General features: G+C 46.8%; 11 protein-coding genes across 11 annotated transcripts; 6 read left to right on the forward strand and 5 right to left on the reverse strand.

The window, feature by feature from the left end:
• Nucleotides 1–704: 704 nt before the first annotated feature.
• PKH3 (protein kinase) lies at nt 705–3,287 on the forward strand (the record flags this gene model as incomplete). Its single annotated transcript, XM_024858412.1, has 1 exon — nt 705–3,287. The coding sequence occupies one exon, from the start codon at nt 705–707 to the stop codon at nt 3,285–3,287; it is 2,583 nt and encodes an 860-aa protein (XP_024713322.1).
• A 48-nt stretch (nt 3,288–3,335) lies between these two features.
• Nucleotides 3,336–3,845, reverse strand: C7M61_003058 (uncharacterized protein; the record flags this gene model as incomplete). The annotated part of the gene is made up of 1 exon (XM_024858413.1): nt 3,336–3,845. The coding sequence occupies one exon, from the start codon at nt 3,843–3,845 to the stop codon at nt 3,336–3,338; it is 510 nt and encodes a 169-aa protein (XP_024713323.1).
• A 165-nt stretch (nt 3,846–4,010) lies between these two features.
• C7M61_003059 (tetratricopeptide repeat protein) lies at nt 4,011–6,143 on the forward strand (the record flags this gene model as incomplete). Its single annotated transcript, XM_024858414.1, has 1 exon — nt 4,011–6,143. One exon carries the CDS (start codon nt 4,011–4,013, stop codon nt 6,141–6,143), a length of 2,133 nt encoding a protein of 710 aa, XP_024713324.1.
• A 150-nt stretch (nt 6,144–6,293) lies between these two features.
• Nucleotides 6,294–6,896, forward strand: C7M61_003060 (uncharacterized protein; the record flags this gene model as incomplete). Its single annotated transcript, XM_024858415.1, has 1 exon — nt 6,294–6,896. One exon carries the CDS (start codon nt 6,294–6,296, stop codon nt 6,894–6,896), a length of 603 nt encoding a protein of 200 aa, XP_024713325.1.
• An 884-nt stretch (nt 6,897–7,780) lies between these two features.
• Nucleotides 7,781–8,473, forward strand: SOD2 (superoxide dismutase; the record flags this gene model as incomplete). Its single annotated transcript, XM_024858416.1, has 1 exon — nt 7,781–8,473. The coding sequence occupies one exon, from the start codon at nt 7,781–7,783 to the stop codon at nt 8,471–8,473; it is 693 nt and encodes a 230-aa protein (XP_024713326.1).
• A 43-nt stretch (nt 8,474–8,516) lies between these two features.
• VPS17 (retromer subunit) lies at nt 8,517–10,124 on the reverse strand (the record flags this gene model as incomplete). The annotated part of the gene is made up of 1 exon (XM_024858417.1): nt 8,517–10,124. The coding sequence occupies one exon, from the start codon at nt 10,122–10,124 to the stop codon at nt 8,517–8,519; it is 1,608 nt and encodes a 535-aa protein (XP_024713327.1).
• Nucleotides 10,125–10,256: 132 nt separating this feature from the next.
• C7M61_003063 (uncharacterized protein) lies at nt 10,257–11,774 on the reverse strand (the record flags this gene model as incomplete). The annotated part of the gene is made up of 1 exon (XM_024858418.1): nt 10,257–11,774. One exon carries the CDS (start codon nt 11,772–11,774, stop codon nt 10,257–10,259), a length of 1,518 nt encoding a protein of 505 aa, XP_024713328.1.
• A 629-nt stretch (nt 11,775–12,403) lies between these two features.
• SDC1 (Sdc1p) lies at nt 12,404–12,733 on the reverse strand (the record flags this gene model as incomplete). Its single annotated transcript, XM_024858419.1, has 1 exon — nt 12,404–12,733. One exon carries the CDS (start codon nt 12,731–12,733, stop codon nt 12,404–12,406), a length of 330 nt encoding a protein of 109 aa, XP_024713329.1.
• Nucleotides 12,734–12,994: 261 nt separating this feature from the next.
• C7M61_003065 (uncharacterized protein) lies at nt 12,995–13,687 on the forward strand (the record flags this gene model as incomplete). The annotated part of the gene is made up of 1 exon (XM_024858420.1): nt 12,995–13,687. The coding sequence occupies one exon, from the start codon at nt 12,995–12,997 to the stop codon at nt 13,685–13,687; it is 693 nt and encodes a 230-aa protein (XP_024713330.1).
• A 941-nt stretch (nt 13,688–14,628) lies between these two features.
• On the forward strand, nt 14,629–15,609 carry SPT3 (transcriptional regulator; the record flags this gene model as incomplete). Its single annotated transcript, XM_024858421.1, has 1 exon — nt 14,629–15,609. One exon carries the CDS (start codon nt 14,629–14,631, stop codon nt 15,607–15,609), a length of 981 nt encoding a protein of 326 aa, XP_024713331.1.
• Nucleotides 15,610–15,859: 250 nt separating this feature from the next.
• Nucleotides 15,860–18,318, reverse strand: C7M61_003067 (uncharacterized protein; the record flags this gene model as incomplete). The annotated part of the gene is made up of 2 exons (XM_024858422.1): nt 15,860–15,971; nt 15,995–18,318. 2 exons carry the CDS (start codon nt 18,316–18,318, stop codon nt 15,860–15,862), a joined length of 2,436 nt encoding a protein of 811 aa, XP_024713332.1.
• Nucleotides 18,319–18,571: the final 253 nt, after the last annotated feature.

Consider the following 18,571-nt stretch of genomic DNA (forward strand, 5'->3'; position numbering starts at 1 on the left):
GCTAGTGCACAGGCATACAAAGGGCCCTTCCTTAGGTACCCAATCGCTCTCAGAAGTCTTTTTTACATTGTAAAGCATGGATGTCTACAGAAAAACCTCAGGCTGTCCGTGTTAGCCACAGAGAGTACTCTACACTCCTATTTCCATGACCACACGTTTCATCAAAAATCACGAGCGCACAGGGCTTTAAGGCACCCGTCCAGGGCTGTCTAAGAAAACAAAAGTCCAAGAAATGCTTCTCAGAGTAGGCACACAAGGGTCGGTGTTTGTAAGACATTTCGCAGCCAAGTAACAAGTCGGCCGAGAAGCAAAAAAAAGTAAGCCATCCAACCAGGGCATCTCAGGCAAATAACCTCTATTTAATACATAAACTTCCTTTTTCTTCTGCATCAAAATATCCGTTAAAGTCGCCCGTATTCTCCAGATCACATATCGGTTATATTAACCCCAGTGCCGGTCTCAGTTCGCACCAAATAGGCCTTTCCAAAAACACACCTTGCTGTACCTTGCGACTTCTGGCACATACTCTCGTGGCTTTCATCTATCTACGTCAATTCTTCGGATCAACCACACCAGAAACTGAGCTACGCCTGGCCCTCCAACATCCATAATATAACTCCAAAACCCGGGTGCTCCTCTACTAATACCTCCATTCACTGCATATCCCGACATCCCACTCCGATCTCATAGATTGCTACCAGTTCATGTCCACCCAGACACAGCCCTCCATCGTGGGCCAAAACGGCACAACGGGCTCTCCGGATGTCCAGCACGATGCTAACGGCTCCAACAACTCTCGAAGAAGAACGGTCAGAGACTACCAATTCGGTACAAGGATCGGTGAGGGCTCCTACTCCACCGTGTACTCCGCCATGGACCTATACAACAAGAAGACATACGCCATCAAGGTGCTCCTGAAGAGACACATCGTCAAGGAGGACAAGATCAAATACGTGAACATTGAAAAGTCTACGTTACACCGTTTGGGCCAGCAGCATCCTGGTATTGTTCAGCTCTACTACACTTTCCAGGACGACGCCAGTCTATTCTTCGTGCTAGACTTTGCTGAGTACGGTGAGCTTCTCTCCATCATCAGCAAGTTCGGATCGCTCTCGGAGCAGGTGCTGAAGTTCTACATGATCCAGATCATCGATGCGGTGAAGTTCATTCATCTGAAGGGCGTCATTCACAGAGACTTGAAGCCAGAGAATATTCTCGTGGGCTACGACTTTAATTTGAAAATCACAGACTTTGGCGCTGCCAAACTTCTCGGAGAGGTGGACGACGTACAAGGCGAGACTATAAACTACGACACCGTCGCCGAGAAGCCACAGAAGGACAGAAAGGGATCCTTTGTGGGAACAGCCGAGTACGTTCCACCAGAATTGCTCCAATACAATGAATGTGGTTTTGAAAGTGATGTCTGGGCTCTCGGATGCATTCTTTACCAGTTCTTCAACGGTCTCCCGCCTTTCAAGGGTCCAACAGAGTATTTGACTTTCGAAAAAATTATCGGCGTGAACTACTCCTACAGAAATGTTGTGCCTCCTGGCGTAAAGGAAATCGTCGACCAAACCCTCATAGCAGAAACCCACCAAAGACTCACTATACCTCAAATACAGGCTAAGCCTTGGTTCCACGGGGTCCCTTGGGAGGATCGCAATTATATCTGGAACCGTAAGGTCCCACGGTTTGAACCATACCACCCCGGTGCTCCTTCGACCCCACAACAGAACTTTGGTGCACCACATATGAAGTCTGGTGCCAGCCGAAATATGAACAAATCCTCATCGAATTACCAGCTCCACTCACAGATCCAACTGCTGGACTTCAGCTTGGTCCCAACAATGGGCGGCAAGAAGACCCATCAACCACCTACTAGAATAAAGAAGGGCATGAGCTCTGGAAATGTTCCTACAGTTTCAACTTTACCCGCCCACAGGCCCGTGGAGACTACCACCCAAATCATGCCCAATGATCCAAATTTCATGGCAATTAATACTCCGCAGCAGGCTCGCAAAATGCCTCCTTTGAAACAGAGACCCTCAGAGACCAGGCCTCCTCCGCCTGGAGCCATGCCACCTTTGCAGAATGCTCCCCTGTTCCAATACCAACCTCAACCACAGCAGGCTCCAATGATACAGAAACAGCCTGTCCCACCACAGCAAAGGCGTCAAATGCCCCGCATGCCACAAAATAACATATCACAACCAGGCAGTATCCCGACTCTAGAAAACAAAATGGCCGAGACTCAAATTTCGTCTGGAAGTACATCCCCACGCTCGCCTCAGTACAAGGATTTGCGCTCGGGTACAGCTTTTGCTAGGCCAGGTTCAAGACCCACTTCAGCTACCAACAGTGCTTCTACATCTCCAAAGATTCCACAGGGAAACTTTGCGTCACTGGCGGCAGCAAAAAGTGCAGCAAGCTCTTCAGCCTTCAAAGCGGGTACTAATGCAAAGCCAAAACAACAAGAACGCTCTCGTACTCCACTGAAGCCTTCAGCTGCAGAGAGAACACCAGAACCAGCACCAAACACTGTCACCTTTAAGGAGATTTCCTCCTTCTTGGAACACGATGAAAAGGTAATCAAGCTCGATACTATTCTCAAGCTGCAGTTGAGCAACAGGCTCATTGATAGAAAACCCGGCAGCATTGACGATGAGACTATCGAGCGTCTTGTGGATAGATACCAAGACGTGCTTGACAGGAACATGGTGCCTGTTGTTGCCTGCGTGAGTAACAAGGCTCGTATCTTCTTGATCTATGAGAATCTCGAAGTCATGCTGGTTGATCTTACTGCTAACCAAGGTGGTGACTACCTGATGTATGATTATGAATTTGAGAGCATCTACGTCGAAGATGAGGGCTCCAATTCGTCTCACGGTGAAGAGGTGTATGGTTATCTCATTCTTGAATTGATCAAGGAAGGCGGAGACCTTGTCTTCCTCAAACGTGTTAAGGAGGACGATAAGCCCAAATATGAAAAGTCGGCACGTGTCGTGGATAAGAAGGGAGAAGTCATTCGTATCGGAGAGCACTTAGGCTGGATCGACTGCTTGATCTGGGCTAAAGACATGGTGAGCGAGCAAAATAAGCAGCCCAAGAAAACAAGCTCTACTAAAACTCCATCTAGATCGTCGTCAAAACCTAGAGTTCCATCTAAGGGTTCGAACAAATCAAACGGTACGAGGTCACCCCCATCTTCTTCTTCTTCGCAGAAGCCGGCTCCAAAGAAGGCCGGCAGTGTTTTGGCGTATGCTGCTGCTGCCGCTGCGGGCAGATAGATTGATAAAATGTACAAATAGAACAATTAGCTTGATGATGAATGATACCTATTTACTGATTGCATCTGCGAACTGTTGTAGCCAGTCCTTGTAGTAGCACTTGTCGTTGAAGATTTTGGTTGTTTCTTCCCTGATGATTTTCTCCACATTTTGCTCGTTGCGGACCCAGTTTTCTATAGTTGCCCTGCGAGCATTCTGATGCTCTATTTTCTCAAGATCGTCTTTCAAAGCGTATGGATTCGTTCTCAAGTCGTAATCGGCCGATTTAGGCAGTGCAGCCGCCACTTCTTGTTCTAGCTTTTTAGCATAATCGGAGCAGAATTGAATAGCATGTGCCCGTGCCTGCCACTGAGGAACAATCTTGCGATTGAAGTAAGCATCACAGTCTTTGGGTTGTGTTTCGTTCAAATGCTGGCTTATAGTATCGTCTGTGGCGATCCGGGAGAGCCTGAGAAATGCTCTTATCCTCGAGGAGTCCTCGCAATTGGCTGTGGTGAGCAATTCAGCAGGCGTCACCAGCAGCTGTGAAGACAGCTTTTTGTAGAAAAATTCGGACATCTTGGAACCCACAGTGAAAGTACCTGTGTTATCCGAAGATATATGGATTCGATAAGATATTCGCAATCGCCCCTGGTAGCCATTTCAGAATGTGCAGCACTGGTGTCGGCGCATCTTCTTAACCAACGTCTTGGATCACGACGCACCATCTATTTATTCAGCCCTATGTTGGACTTTTCCGACGACAACTTATGGCGATTTACCGTACTGGAGGTGCTCAAGGAGCATCTAGCCTTGTACGCCACGAAAATCGAGTCTCCTTCGACCACCATAGATCGAGAGAACTCGACCCGAATGAAGAATGATCTTGCCTATGTGGCCCAGTTTGTGGATACTGCCACGGTCATCAACTCAGGCATGGAGCATTTTGACCCTCCTTTTGCCCCTGTGGCCAAATACTTGCAGGATTTGCTTCTTCCTCCTAGCATTGCCTTACGCTATGCTGAGCTGGTTAACGAGAGAGTCGATGCGGAACCTTACGAAAAGGACAAGGAACAAGAGCTCCGTAGAGTTCTACATATCGCCGCTTCCACAGCTGCTAGCATTGTGCTGGGCGAGGATCTGGAAGATGGCAAGTTTGCGGCTGTTTCTGATGTCATGGCTGACCACCTCGCCAGCCTAATAGACTGGGCGTTCAAGGCCAATTCGCCCATTGGTGACGAGCAGGTTAAGATCCAGGCTGTGGGAAGCGAACTCAAGCGCAATTCTGTTGGCTGCTCTTATAACAGCTGGATGTCTACATTCCAGAAGGTGCTCAAATCGCATCTTGAAGCTGCTGGAAGCACCCAGGACAAACAACGTGCCCAGAAAGAATACATCCTTCAGCTTCGTGAGCTTGGCAATAACCTTATGACCAACCTTTCATACCCACAGGCCATCAAGGTTTACACCACAGCTATTGACTCGTGCTCTATTTTCACTGCCAACAACCTCGCTCAGCTTTTCACTAACCGAGCTATTGCATTTATCGGCCTCAACTGTTACCCAGAGGCGATTCAGGATCTCAAGCTGGCTGTTCTGAGAGACAGAACTTTTGTGCCTGCTTACGCCCAGCTAGGCTATTGTGAGTTATACATGGGCCGTACCCTTCATGCTTTGCGTGGCTACAAAAATGCCCTTGATGCATTGGCGGGTAATATCGACCCTCCAAACACTACACTTGACTTCCAGCAGAAGCAGGAATACAAGGATGCCCTGGCAAAGTCTGCATTCCCACAGTTTGTCCATAAACTTGTACAAGCCATCATCTTGACCGAGAAAAGAGCCAAACAGCAAAGAGTACCTATCAATGATCTTAAGTTCTACATGACTGAGATAAAGAAAACTTTGGTGGAGTTGCAACGGGTTGCAAGTCCTGAGGAGCAGCACTTGTTTGAGTTCAGCTACGACGAGAACTTCGACCAGGTGAGAGCCACCGCTGTCAGAGCCAACCAGCACCGTCCATCAATTTTCACTCCTGAGGTCGCCCTGGATGTATTGGCAGGAAGTCTGATGGAGGCATCTACCGTAACCATTCCTTTCCCTGGTATGACTGGCATGCCCAACCTTGGTACTCAGCGTCGTGAGACTGAAAACAATCAGACTACGCAGACACCGGCAGCCAACGACGAAGGACCAAGAAACACCGAAGAAACCGGCAACACTGAAAACCCACAACCATCTATTCGGGGGTTGATGAACCAGCTAGGTGACATTTTTGGTGACATGATGCAAGCACAGACGTCCAACTACTTCCCTAATGACGCACCAAGAAATGCAGATGGACAAAATGCACCTAACTTTGAGGTTCACGTGGAGACAGTGGGAGGTCCTATCCTTAGCGCAACACAAGCTGGTAGGAACACCGGTACTGGAGCGACTAATGGAAGCGCAGAAGCAGCAAGACCGGATGAGTCAACCACAGGCGCTACCCCCCATGCCACCGAATCTACAAATAATGGAAACACAGGTACCGACGGCAATACCACAACTACTGGCAATGACAACACCAATAACAGCACCAACAATGGCGATAATAGAAGAGAGGGAAGTCCAATGTGGGACTTGACCGAGTCGCTCAACCACATGCTTGCGGGAGACTACCAACCGGTGTTCAACAACCTCATGCGTCATTTTGAAACTCTGAGAGGAGGCAATACTACTCAAGGTAGTCAGCCTGATATGTTGAGAGAAATGATTCGCAGAGTCCGTGAGACACAAGCCCAAAGTCTGTCAGCTCAAAACAGTCAGGGAAGACCTAACTCCAACCAGTCTCAGCAAAGCGACCAAACCATGCCTGATGCAGCTGATATTGATTAGCTGTTGTTCGTAAATAGCAGATTAAAACCTCCCGTATGAATTTTAGTTGTAGACTTTTCCAAGCTGTTCCTGCAGTTGATGCACTGAGATAAGGAAAGTCGCCTTATAGAAACTACTGTCGTTTTAGCAGAACCCATACAACATAGAGCCATGGCTGGACTTGAACAATCACTTTTCCAACTCAAGTTCACAGCAAAGCTGTTGAACCGACAGGCCACCAAGGCCGCCAAGGAGGAGCTTTCTGAGAAGGCAAAAACCAAAAAAGCCATGATGCAAGGAAACAGCGACATTGCACAACTCTACGCCCAAAACGCCATCAGAAAAGCCAACGAGAGAGTAAATCTTTTACGTTTAGCGTCTAGAATCGATGCTGTGGCCTCGCGAGTGCAAACAGCAGTGACGATGCGTTCAGTGACTGGTAATATGGCGGGGGTGATTAAAGGAATGGACAAGGCGCTTCAGACAATGAACTTGGAGAAAATATCACTTGTCATGGACAAATTCGAGAACCAGTTCGAGGACTTGGACGCCTCCACCAACTACTACGAGTCAGCCACCAACAACGTGAACGCCTTGACCACACCACAAGAAGAGGTGGACGAGTTGATGAGCCAGATTGCCGACGAGGCAGGCATAGAGATGAAGCAGGGGCTCAACGAGACCAAGGTGGACATCCAGACGCCTCCTGTGGCGAACGTTACGGAGGAGAAGGAGGACAAGTTGGCTGAGCGGTTGCGTGCATTGAGAAACTAGCGGCATAGAGCAACGCCAATGGGCCCATATTTTAAAGAAAATCCAACAGTCAAATAGGTTACATAGCAAGAGGAAGGCTAGCCCTGTGTAGAGGTGGCCCCACCAACGTCAGCAGGTGTCTCAGCTGTATAGGAGTTGTGGCTGCAAGGCCCTTCATTGTCTATGGAGCAATCGAGATGAGGTGTATGTACGACGACGATCCGAGGAGGCCAATGCAAAAATCGACGCTTGCTGCCTTTTGAGTTTAAATGAAAATCGTTTTATTAATAAGCTAGCTTTCAGGCCATTGGTGCCGATTTAGCAAAAAAACCTGTAGCGCCAGACGCAGCCAATTCTCGCACCTCGGTGGCCCTGCCACACCTCCACAAATTTCATTCGGAGCCGACCATCGAAATAGCCATTGGTGGGCGAATCAGGAACAATTGAATTGTAATGAATTGACAAGCCGTTCGGAAAAGGCAATTCTACGTAAATCTTTACTTTTTTTTTCTCCGGGTGAAGTGGTCTCCAGGGATTGACATCACTTGCTCGCAGCTAGCGCCATGCTTTGCAACCAAGACTCCAAAAGAAACCGCATTGATAAGCAGGCATGTGCGGCTCGTCGGCTCCACCGAAAATCCAAAGAATCTGTCGAAAAAACGTAATGTACGTTTTTCTGGTCGTAAGCCATCAAGCGCCCGTGACTTTAAATTGCTCAATGGCACCCCTTGTCTCACTCGACCAATGAAATACTCAAAGTGTGGGCCCCACTGTGAGCGGTTCTGTCCTGCAGACACATCCTCACCGGTAGGCGCCCCCAGCCCTATATAAATTTGGCGCTATTCCGGTTCCCCGTGGTCCATTGCTGGTTTTCTACAAACTTATTTTTGAACCACTACCCCTCAATGTTTACCGCCCCCATCAAAGCTAACAGCTCCCGTGTTGGTGCCGCCGCCTCTGGCGCTGCCGCCTCCGCAATTGGCGCCGTCAGACACAAGGTTTCTCTTCCAGACTTGGACTGGGAGTTCGATGCCTTGGAGCCTTACATCTCGGGCCAGATCAACGAGATCCACTACACCAAGCACCACCAGACCTACGTGACCGGCTACAACACTGCAATTGAGCAGTTTGCCGAGGCCAAGCAGAAGGGCGAGGTGAAGAAGACCGTCGAGTTGCAGAAGCTCATCAACTTCCACGGCGGTGGATACACAAACCACTGCTTGTTCTGGAAGAACTTGGCTCCAAAGAGCCAGGGCGGTGGCGAGCCTCCATCCGAGGACTCTGAGCTCGCCAAGAGAATCAAGGAGCAGTACGGCTCTCTTGAGAACTTGCAAAACGTCACCAACGCCAAGTTGGCTGGTATCCAGGGTTCCGGTTGGGCCTTCCTCGTCAAGAACAAGGAGAACGGTGGTCAATTGGACGTTGTCACCACCGCCAACCAGGACACCGTTACTGGTCCATTGGTGCCATTGGTTGCCATTGACGCCTGGGAGCACGCCTACTACTTGCAGTACCAGAATGTCAAGGCTGACTACTTCAAGGCCATCTGGAACGTTATCAACTGGAAGGAGGCCGAGAAGAGATACGTTGTCAACTAAACTGACGGTTGAATATGTGCAGTGAATGAATGCTCTTTGCTATCTAAAATGTAGAGGTTCCAAGCATGGAAGCCGCTTTCTTGGCATCAATGGACCCTGTGTCAATGTCTGTCTTGTTCTTTAATACCTCTTCCTTCTCCGCTTGCTGCTGAGTAAGACTGCGGAACTTGCGAGAGCTCCACAAGTCTCCATTTGCAGCTTGTGATTGTGCCAAGTTGTGTTTCATCTGACTAAGATGCTCACGATTCAATCGCGAGAGGCCACCGTTCTCGTCAATGATTCTTACGTCGAGCCGTATCTTCTCGAAATGGTTCAAGAGCTTGCGGTGTTGCTCGACTCGGTTGAGAGTGAACTGCTTCAAAAGAGTTTTCATCTTCTTCTCGGTGAAATCTATGACCTCTTTTCTCTCAAACATCATTTCCCCGGAGATTCTCTTCACTTGCATGTGGAGACTCTCCTCTGCCTTTTGGGCATACTCGAGGGAGCGAATAGCTTCCTCGGCTCTAATGGGATCTAGCGACGCCCTGCTCTTGATCTTAGTGGCTTGGACATGCTTAGACTTTGTCTGGGTCTCAGCCTGTATTAGTTCTCTCATGATAAGATAGCGATTGGTAAGAGCTTCTTTGATCTCAAAAAAGTCAGCACTCAATGCTTTAGCACCATCACCAAGGGAGCCCATGTCGCTTATCAGTTTAAAAAGTATCAAGTCTGCCTGATATTGGGTGACCTTGGCAAGTTTCTCCCATAAGTTGCGCATACCAGGATGTACTGTCTCAAACTGGGCAAGGCCCTTGAGTTTCGTTCCCAATTCGCTGATGTTGTTCAGTAGATGACGTTCTAACTTTTGATTCTTATCCATTGTTTTGTTTAATCGCTGACATAGCAAGTAGGCCGACTTAATCATTGGCCTGAACAGCGCAAGCTCCTGGTAGGGATCGTACGGTGTGTTCAATTGCTTCATCGTCTTCCTCATCAAGCCACTGGCCACCAGCTGCTTGCGGTTCGAGTTGATGACAGAGTAGCCGAAATCGCTTTCAATGAAGTAAACAAACTCCTCGTCTCTGACAAGGATTGGGTTTCGCGTAATTCTGCTAAACCACTCCAGCCAGTTGAATAGCTGTTGTTTTCTTTCATCCTCCCCGCCAGCAGGATAGGAGGTGATTGGGCTGGGGATCACCGGAACAAACACCTCGAGGTTGGAAAGGATCAAATACTCGTTGAACCGGTGGACCTCGTTATAAGTACGTCTGATATCTTTATAAATCTTATCCCTGAACTTAGGTAAGCCTCTCACGGAAGCGTCGAATCTGAGAATTGGGTTGTTCGGCTTGTTCTCCTCGATTTCCCGAAGGTGGATACGCATCAGGTATTTGTTGGTGAAACGCTCAGGCAAGAGTTTTTTGAGATCCTCTTCAACAAGTCGACCTGTGCCCATCTCTTCATTATCTGTCGCATTGGGATTTTGCTCCTGGCTTTGTTCTTCTTCTTCGACTTGCTGGCCATAGTATGTGTTGGACGATTCTTCCTCTGGAGGCGGGTCCACCTCTTCCGTCATTGTGCCTACATTGACACTAGGCGTATATTGCTCTGGTTCAGCAAATGGGTTATTATTTTCAAACTCCTCGGGATCATAAGGTATACTCGATGCCATTGTAGAAATCTTATTTCATCTGAGGTGGTGGTTGTAGATAACTTCACGCACTCCTGTGCGAGCCCCAGATTTCGGACTGATTACACCTTTGATAAAGGGAACTATTAGATTCTATCGTACAAACATTAAAAACTACAACTTTTCCTCTGTCAATACTTCGCTTGACCGGAGAATGTTGTAGCCCCAAAATCCGATCACGTTGAGCACACCGACTCTCCAACCGTTGAAAAGACCAAGGATCTTGAATCTCTGCCAGTAGGAAAGCTTGCCACTGCTCTCGGCATTCGCATGAGCAGCGTCCCAGCTGTTGAAGTTTACAATAAGGTCTTCATCAGGATTGTCGATGGTCACAACACGGTACTTGTCTTCCTCGGGTGACTTTGGCTTCAACAAGAAGCGCACCTGCTCCTTGCGCAACAAGTTCTCCATCGGTAGCTTGATGAAAAGCTCTGCAATCAGGAGAATGAGGTTGGCCATAGTGTACCAATTGGGTGCTGAGTAAGCGTCCACGTTGTAGCGTATGAACAAAATGTATGGCGAAGCTTTTCTGAAGACCGTGGTGGAGAACTGATGCAAGACCGTCAACAAAGTGATGGTTGGGGGTGGGTGCAAGAGGTATTTGATAGGGTAGTTTCTGATAGACTCTCTCACAGATCTCGTGTTGACAGCGGGTTGTGCCTCTTCGTTTACGGAAGGACTTGGAGAGCTGGAGCTGCTCGTTGATTCCGACTGTGGCACGCCTCTGTTGAACTGAGTAAGCATCAAACGCACCTTTATAAGGTCGAGAGGCATCAAAACGACGCCTGCTAAAACACAAGCCAGTACTGATAGCCAAAGAGATTTGGCAGGCTCGGTCAGATGGGTGAGATCAAGGAAGAAGGGGTCTGGGATACCGAGGAAAGGTGAAAGGAAGCCAGTGATCCATGCCTCGATTGTATGGGCTAACGTATGGTGAATGAAAGACGCATTGACTCCTCGGAACAAGGCAAAGGGGCCGTCTTTGGATGCAATTGCAGTCATGATATCAACAGTGTGTCTTGAGATGGGCTGGATCTTGGATGGTCTGGCAGTTGTTTTTGAGCTAGACAAGGACGTGCTCTTCTTCGGGGACGAAACATCCCTGGTCAGCTGGAAGAAGTCAATCTCTTCCTCGCCCTCGGAGCTTGACTCCAATTCGGGCAAGGAGTTGTTGGAGCTCTCCAAGCTTTCAGCAAGCCTGCGGTGCTTCTTGACCTCTTTTGGTTTTGGCGCCTGCGAGAAGTCAAAATAGCCCACCTGAAGAACTAATCTGACTATCTCCAATGGCTGCGATACTACCACCTTGCAGTAGTTCTTGAAGAAGTTCCAGAAGAGATTCTTGAGGAGCTCCAGAAGGTTGCTAAAGTCGAAATATTCCAGAAACTCCAAATCGTAAACATAGTTCTTGTCGGATCCACTAGCAATAGCCGCAGTGGAGCCATTCGGCCTGTGTGTATGGATACCAATGCCCTTTCCGGCTAAGGAGTTCCCTAAAGACTGTCCAAAGGATGCGATGATAGGTTTATTTGTAGCAGTGTCTATGAGACCCACACCGGGTTTGAAAATGACCAGATACCCTGCATTGAAGGTATCGTGGTCATAATATGGACGTAAAAGAGGGTCGCCAGGCATGCTGGGGAAGAAGGTAGAAGTGGCGTTAGTTGCGTGGTGATGTTGTTGCAGACGCCTGTGCAGGTGATATGGGGTTGGGAAAAACGGCAATAGCAACAGGGCTGTTAGATGAGAGAATTGTGAATTATTTTTATCTTTATGTCTTCTTTGTGGTCAAATTTTTATTTCCAGCTGGTTAATTGCTGCTGTTATACATAGAGGCAGTGTCTGGGAAGTGGACTGTTGGGTCTCAATGCCACAGAAACCCACGTTCGAGCCCAAAAATGATGAACCCAGTTGATAGCCTTGTTTAGTTGATAGCCTTGTTTGGAACCTAAATGGACTCTTCATTGATCTTTGGGCATTTACAAAGTTGGGTTGTGCAATGCCTTGTCTGTATCCAACTTGGCCAATCCTTCTTAGTGCATAAAAATGGACTTCGAGGACTCGAAAGAATCAGGATCTGGAGACGCCATCAGGTAGATTAAGAGTATGTTGAATGAACTGTCCTTTCAATCAGGAGAAATGGCGTGAGTACCTTGAGTGCGGTAGCCGACCATTGGGGCCATAGCGCAATGAGTATCGAAAATCTTCAATAAGACCAAATCCAGTGACTATGAAAGCAACTCGTTTTGCCAATTCACGTTGATTCACTCGTTTTCGGCCTTCTTGAGCTCGTCAGAACGCTGAAGCAAGAACTGTCCCAAGCTCGCCAATGGATCCTCTGGCTTCTCCTTGCTCACCTTCTTGAGTCCCTCTAGTAGATGTTGGGTCAAATGTTGGTTCAAGTACTGTCTGACTGAGGAACCCCCGACAATTTCGTGGACTGGTGCATCTTTATGTTTTGGAACGGAGCTCTCAGTTTTGAGTTTCTTGGCTGGAGGCGACTCCTCACGCTTCACTTCTGGAGCCTGGTTTTCTGAGAGCATTGAATCGACGGAAACGCCTTGGCCATTCTGTGGATTCTCTGGAGCCGACATTCTTGAAGATGTAGTATTGGTACATTTTCGCGTTGTGCATTCTGATGCTTCTTGAGGACCTCCAGTGACGTGAAATGACCAGGAACGCAGTTTTCTTATTTTTGAAGGGAAATCTCTTAATTTTTCAATAGCTTCAATAGAATCCTCTGCCAAATAATATTCGAAAGGGGCCTATTTCGGCCGAATCAGAATTCTGTCACGTGAGTCCAAATCGAATATTGATAGCTGGTTGGAGACGCAAGCGATAGGCTACTACTCCAGATGGATCCATTTAAGGAGGTGGAAGAGGACTGCTGGTCCCAGATACACTCGTTGGAGAGCTTCATTGGCCGCGTCAAATTCATAAACGAAGATGCTAAACTAGATTTCCAGAATAACTACCAGGAATTGGCGGAAACATTAGAGGACTTGAAGCAAGCAGTCCAGATATCGGAATCCAACCCTTCACAATTTAATTTAAACTCTTCTGATATTGTTGGCAGAAAGCAGATTTTGGGCCAATTACTGCTGAAGATAGCAAGTCTCGAGAATGAGTGGAACGAAAGAGTCAGAAATCCCCAAAGGCAGCGGGAAGTCACCACAATGTCCAACAGAATCAGCCAGGACGACGACAGAGATAGCCCGTTCAGCGACAGCCAACGCATCGATAGAGAATTCAACCTGTTTCAGCAGCAAGAGCAGATTCAGGACCAAGATTTGCAGTTGGACCTGATCCACGAAACCATGCGTAATCTCAACCAGCAGGCACAGCTCATGGGCGGTGAGCTTGAAGAGCAGGGCTTCATGCTTGATGAGTTGGACCAAGACATGGATACTGTGGGCAACAAGCTTCAAAGAGGTTTAAAACGTGTGAACTACGTGATTGAGAAGAATAGAGAAACCGCCAGCAACTGCTGCATAGGCGTGTTGATGGTTGTCCTCGTCATTTTGCTTCTTGTTCTTACTTTAGCGTGAAGCACAGGTTTTGGGTATACGGTATAGCACAGTGAATCTTTATGTTAGTAGTGAAAACAAAATAATCAGCAGTAGATTTCAGCCAAAAGTATAAAGGTAGCTTGGTTTTTTCCACACCGACAGAAAGTCTCGAGCCAAATGCACTCAGAGTCATCATTCTACTGCGTTTGAAAATGAACATACATTTTAACGATGTTGTAGCAGTTGGTGAAGGAAAATGAGATGGAAATTTTCCCGCTTATATATGCTCTTCGCGCTGCGGTTACCCGGTCCACAAGCACTAGGGCACTTTCCAATAGAGAAATGAATGCTGTGCTGGGGTGAAATACTTGTGAATTCATTCTTTGAAATAACATGGTGATAATTATTTGCTAAAAAATTGCAGTAGAATCGGAATTGTATGTCTTGCTTTGTTGTGGTAGGTCGGTGAGTAGCGTGACTAGTTGCAACTAAAGCAGACGCCGAATGATGAAACAATCCAGTTGTTCTCCTCCTTAACTATAGGCTTAGTCTTTTAATAATAAAGACCATTTAAGAGCTTAGAGCTCGAATGAAATAGTTAGCATGTAGCAGATGACAAGTTGCATTCTGTAATCCAATTACTTTTCACACATAACAACGATCCAAAAGATACATGACATAATACCTTAAGCGCTTCAAAATTTCAAATTGCATATTCAGTTTGAGCGAAGTGTTTCAAGGCAAGACTACAAGGCAATGCAACATGACTTTTGCAGCCAACAGACAGTACACAATAACTCTAAATCATCTGAACAAACGAAAAGATTGACATAATCGACTTCAAAAATTTCCTTCTACTTCAAATTCATCCTTTGTAATGTTATAAAATCATGTCCATCATATTGCCCTTAGTGTGGACCAAGTACCAGATCTAAGGTGCGCGATATCAGTGAACATAAACTACCTATCAACTACTCACCATGTCCAACTCAGACAAGTACAGGTACAGAGTGGAGGTCCAGCAGATGATGTTTGTCTCTGGTGAGGTCAATGACCTGCCTGTTGAGACGACATCTCTCATTGAAGACATTGTTCGTGGCCAGGTTATCGAGATTCTACTCCAGGCTACAAAAACAGCGGCTAGTCGAGGAACTCGTTCTATAACATCGGAAGATGTCATTTTCCTCATACGACATGACAAAGCCAAGGTCAATCGTCTTATCACATACCTCTCGTGGAAGGACGTCAGAAAAAACACTAAAGATCAAGAAGGTGGAGGTGCTGAAGGACTTATAGAGGGTGATGCAACGGGGCCTTCTGCTGGAGCTGCTCCTGGAGCAAATGACCAATCAAAGATGATCACTCGTTATAAGAAATCCAAGATCAGATTGCCATGGGAAGTGCAGTTTATGTTCAGTGAGCAGCATCTTGAAACCGCCGAGGAGGCCGAGGAAGTTGACGACGAGGAGAAGGCTGCTACAATGGCCTCGCTCAAAAGATTGAAGATGGCAGACGATCGTACCAAAAACATGACCAAGGAAGAGTACGTGCACTGGTCCGAGTGTCGTCAAGCTTCCTTCACATTCAGAAAGACGAAGAAGTTCAGAGAATGGGCTCAGATAACTCAGATCTGTGAGTCGAGACCCAACGACGATGTTATTGATATTCTCGGTTTCTTGACCTTTGAGATTGTATGCTCACTCACAGAGGTTGCCATGTCCATAAAAACCGCTGAAGAAAAGCTCATACAACAGTCAATCCTGAAAGCAGGCGCTATCAACAAAGAGATCAACAAAAGAAAGCGCAAATATTTGTTTGAGAAGCCAGATGAGCTTGCCAAACCCATACAACCATATCACATAGAAGAGGCCTGGCGTCGTCTTCAATCTACAGACTTTAAACACAAGGCCGTGCGTTCATTCGGTGGGGGTATGCTAAAATCTAGAACTAGATTGATCTAATTCGACATTTCTAGTAAAGAAGGTTTTGAGAATGTCAAGAGTCCCGCTCTGGAATTTTCTCCAGCCAAGATATTGCTGAAGATTCAAGTCTTCTCCGTTTTGTCTTCTTTGGCGCTCCACATGAAAGAGTGAGTTTTGAAATCTTGCCCAGTCTCTGCTAAATGCAGCAAGCTCCACAAGGAATGGAGTTTTGTTCATACTGTAACATATTGAAGTTTCTGGTAACCCTTGTACATCGAATATCGGCAGATCAAAGGATGACTCGTTCGATCGACTTCTGGTGGACGTACGAAAGCTCTGGTAGTCCTGGATTGCCTTTGGTAGTTTCCTTGTTCTTGAAGCCAAGAAGGTTAACGTAATTTCTCTGATTTCGTTGAATTTCAACTTCTCCTCTGGAAGTTTGACCTCGTGGGGAACCAACTCCTTCAAGTAGGTACCAATGTTGCATTCTTCGGGCTCCGGGGAGGGCCTCAACATCTGACCATCGTCCACAGTATATATGTCAAGAAGCTCGTTAGGATGGTGCTCTTGAAGTTTGTTGGATCGCATGTTCAGCTCAATTGTATCAGCTTCAGAATGGAGGTCGCAGATCAGAGCTAAACTTTCGAGAGAGTCAATCTGAGAACTTTTAGGCTTATCAGCTAGAACGTCTAGCGTGAGCACTTCGTCAGAGCTAAGGTCCTCATCGGCGGAGCAAATCCATTGGCATTGCATAAGTGCTTTCCGGACGTCATGGGCATGCTTACCACTTTGAGCTGTCACCCAAGATAGGGCATTTTGTGTAAGATCAAAGCCCTGGGAAAAGCAACAAAGCCAGATATATTGTTCAAATGCTGAAGTGTCATGGTTTTCAAAAGTCAAGATCGCATTTTGCTCATGTGCCTGTTCGTAAATAGACCTCGGAATTACTGTAGAATCTTGAACGGAGATCACTAATGGTCGCTTTGAGAAATTAATCACGTCTTGAACTGCGGTCCAAAAGGTCTTATCCTGCTCGAATAGAACGTCACAGTCCTCGAAAAACACTAAACCGCGTTGGAAGCTTTTCTCCTGGTCATTCTTGTTGATGATGTTGGTGGTGCAAAACTCCTTGAGGGGACCATATAATTCTCTGCGTGATCGATTCTGCCCTGAATTGATCTCATGAACGTAACCATTGAGTGAATTCATGGCTGCATACACTGCTGCTGACTTCCCAGATCCAGATTGACCTTCAAGAATGAGGACCGGGACAAAAACATCTTCCTCGGTTTCTTCTGAATCCTCTTCAAAGTCATCAACTATGAAGTCTTGCATTTTTTGGCGCCGTTGCTTCTGCTCCTTGATCTTTATATTGCGAGGGGTCTTCGTCGATTGCGTCTTCAATATAGCAAACGCATTCTCTATCCATCGGCGTAAAGTATACTTGGTCTGATGATCAAGAAGTAATTGATCGGTGCTTTTTGGGGAGAACTTGTCAGGCCAAAGCCTGTTGCTCTCTGGGAAATGGTTTTGTATGAAATCTTTGTAAATGCGTATGTGAGTTTCCTCCTCGAATGCTAGGGGAGCCCGGTCACCAACAAAGTCACAAATATCCTCTGTATTCGTGGTTGTGATGTGAGTTAGTGACTTTTTGCGTTTTGTAGACTCGTCGATGTCATAAGTTGCAAAAAATGAACCATCTATAAGGAAGGGTATGTTCTTTGTGGCCTTGGGTGATAGCTGTTCAAAGCAATGCTGTCTAGTGTTGCATGTGTCTGTTTCGTAGACATGCATGATTCCTCGATCTATATCTGGAGGATCTAGCTCTTTAGCCTTCTGTAATGGAGTGAGTTTGGGGTATGCTGATATGCTGGCGGTCTGCATCATCTGTGCAAACACGCTGTTGGCACTCTTTCCACTCATAATACCTGAACTTTTGGTATAAAGTGGATTGAGCGACTTTTGGATAGACTGTAAGAACTCCAGGGGGAGTCGTAGCGTTACCATTTTTGATGGTCTCTTCTTCATCAAGGTATTGAGTATACTGGTGCCACTACCAACGTTGCCTCGCGTACGGAAGGGATCCTCAAATTTCTTTATTTCTGCCAATTTTGCTGGGTTGATTTTGAGTTTGACATTGAGCCTCCATTTTCCATCCTTGCCCTTCGTCTTCTTGGGTGCAAAATTGGAGAAGATGTCCCGTACTGCAACAGCATTGACTGGTCGTTCTTCAAGAATCTCGACGGGTTCATCCATGGAATCGTTTTCTGACACAATCTCCACATGTTCTTCTGGGTTTATGAGGCTTTCGTTTTTCTCCTTCTTGCGGGCTCGTAGAAGATCCATTGCTGACATGGATTTCTTTGAATCGTACATCTTCTGTTCGAGCTGCTCAAGTGATTCCGGTTTTGGGAACGATACCTCTGATTCCAGCTTACTTGAGGGAAGGTCAGTGAGTTCATCAGTGCCCTCCTTTTTCTCAGGTTTCGTATCCTTTTTCTGTGGCTTCTTCTTGCTGTTCTGCTTCCCTGATAGAAGATGTAGAAGGCTTAGTGGCTTGTTCTTGCCTTCCGACTCGTGTTTCCTGATATCGATATCGGGTTTCTCGTCCACATCTGTGATATCCTCGGAAAGCAACCCGCTGCTGACTGCAGTATCATCATAACCAGAGTCTGAGTCATCGTATGTATTTCGAGAGCTAAAAGGGTCCGGACGATGCTGTAGATATTGTTCCAGGCCCAGCATCATCGCTGGTAGTAGTAGTAAATATCTAAACGCGAAATATCACCAACCGCGTATGAGCGTACTCCACAGAGCAGCAAGCCCTAATACACCGTTCACATTTTAGAGAATTTTATGTATTTCGAGACTTCATGATTTCTATTGCAAACTAAAAGTTTTTATGAAACACTCCCATTTGAAAGGGCTGTGCTTATTTCCGGAAATGACCATGCGAATTGGCTGCAAACTGTGATGAGGCCTAGTGTAGCGACGGAGGAGC

This window comes from Candidozyma pseudohaemuli, assembly GCF_003013735.1.
Source record: "Candidozyma pseudohaemuli strain B12108 chromosome Unknown scaffold00007, whole genome shotgun sequence".
NCBI classification, from domain to species: Eukaryota; Fungi; Ascomycota; class Pichiomycetes; order Serinales; family Metschnikowiaceae; genus Candidozyma; species Candidozyma pseudohaemuli.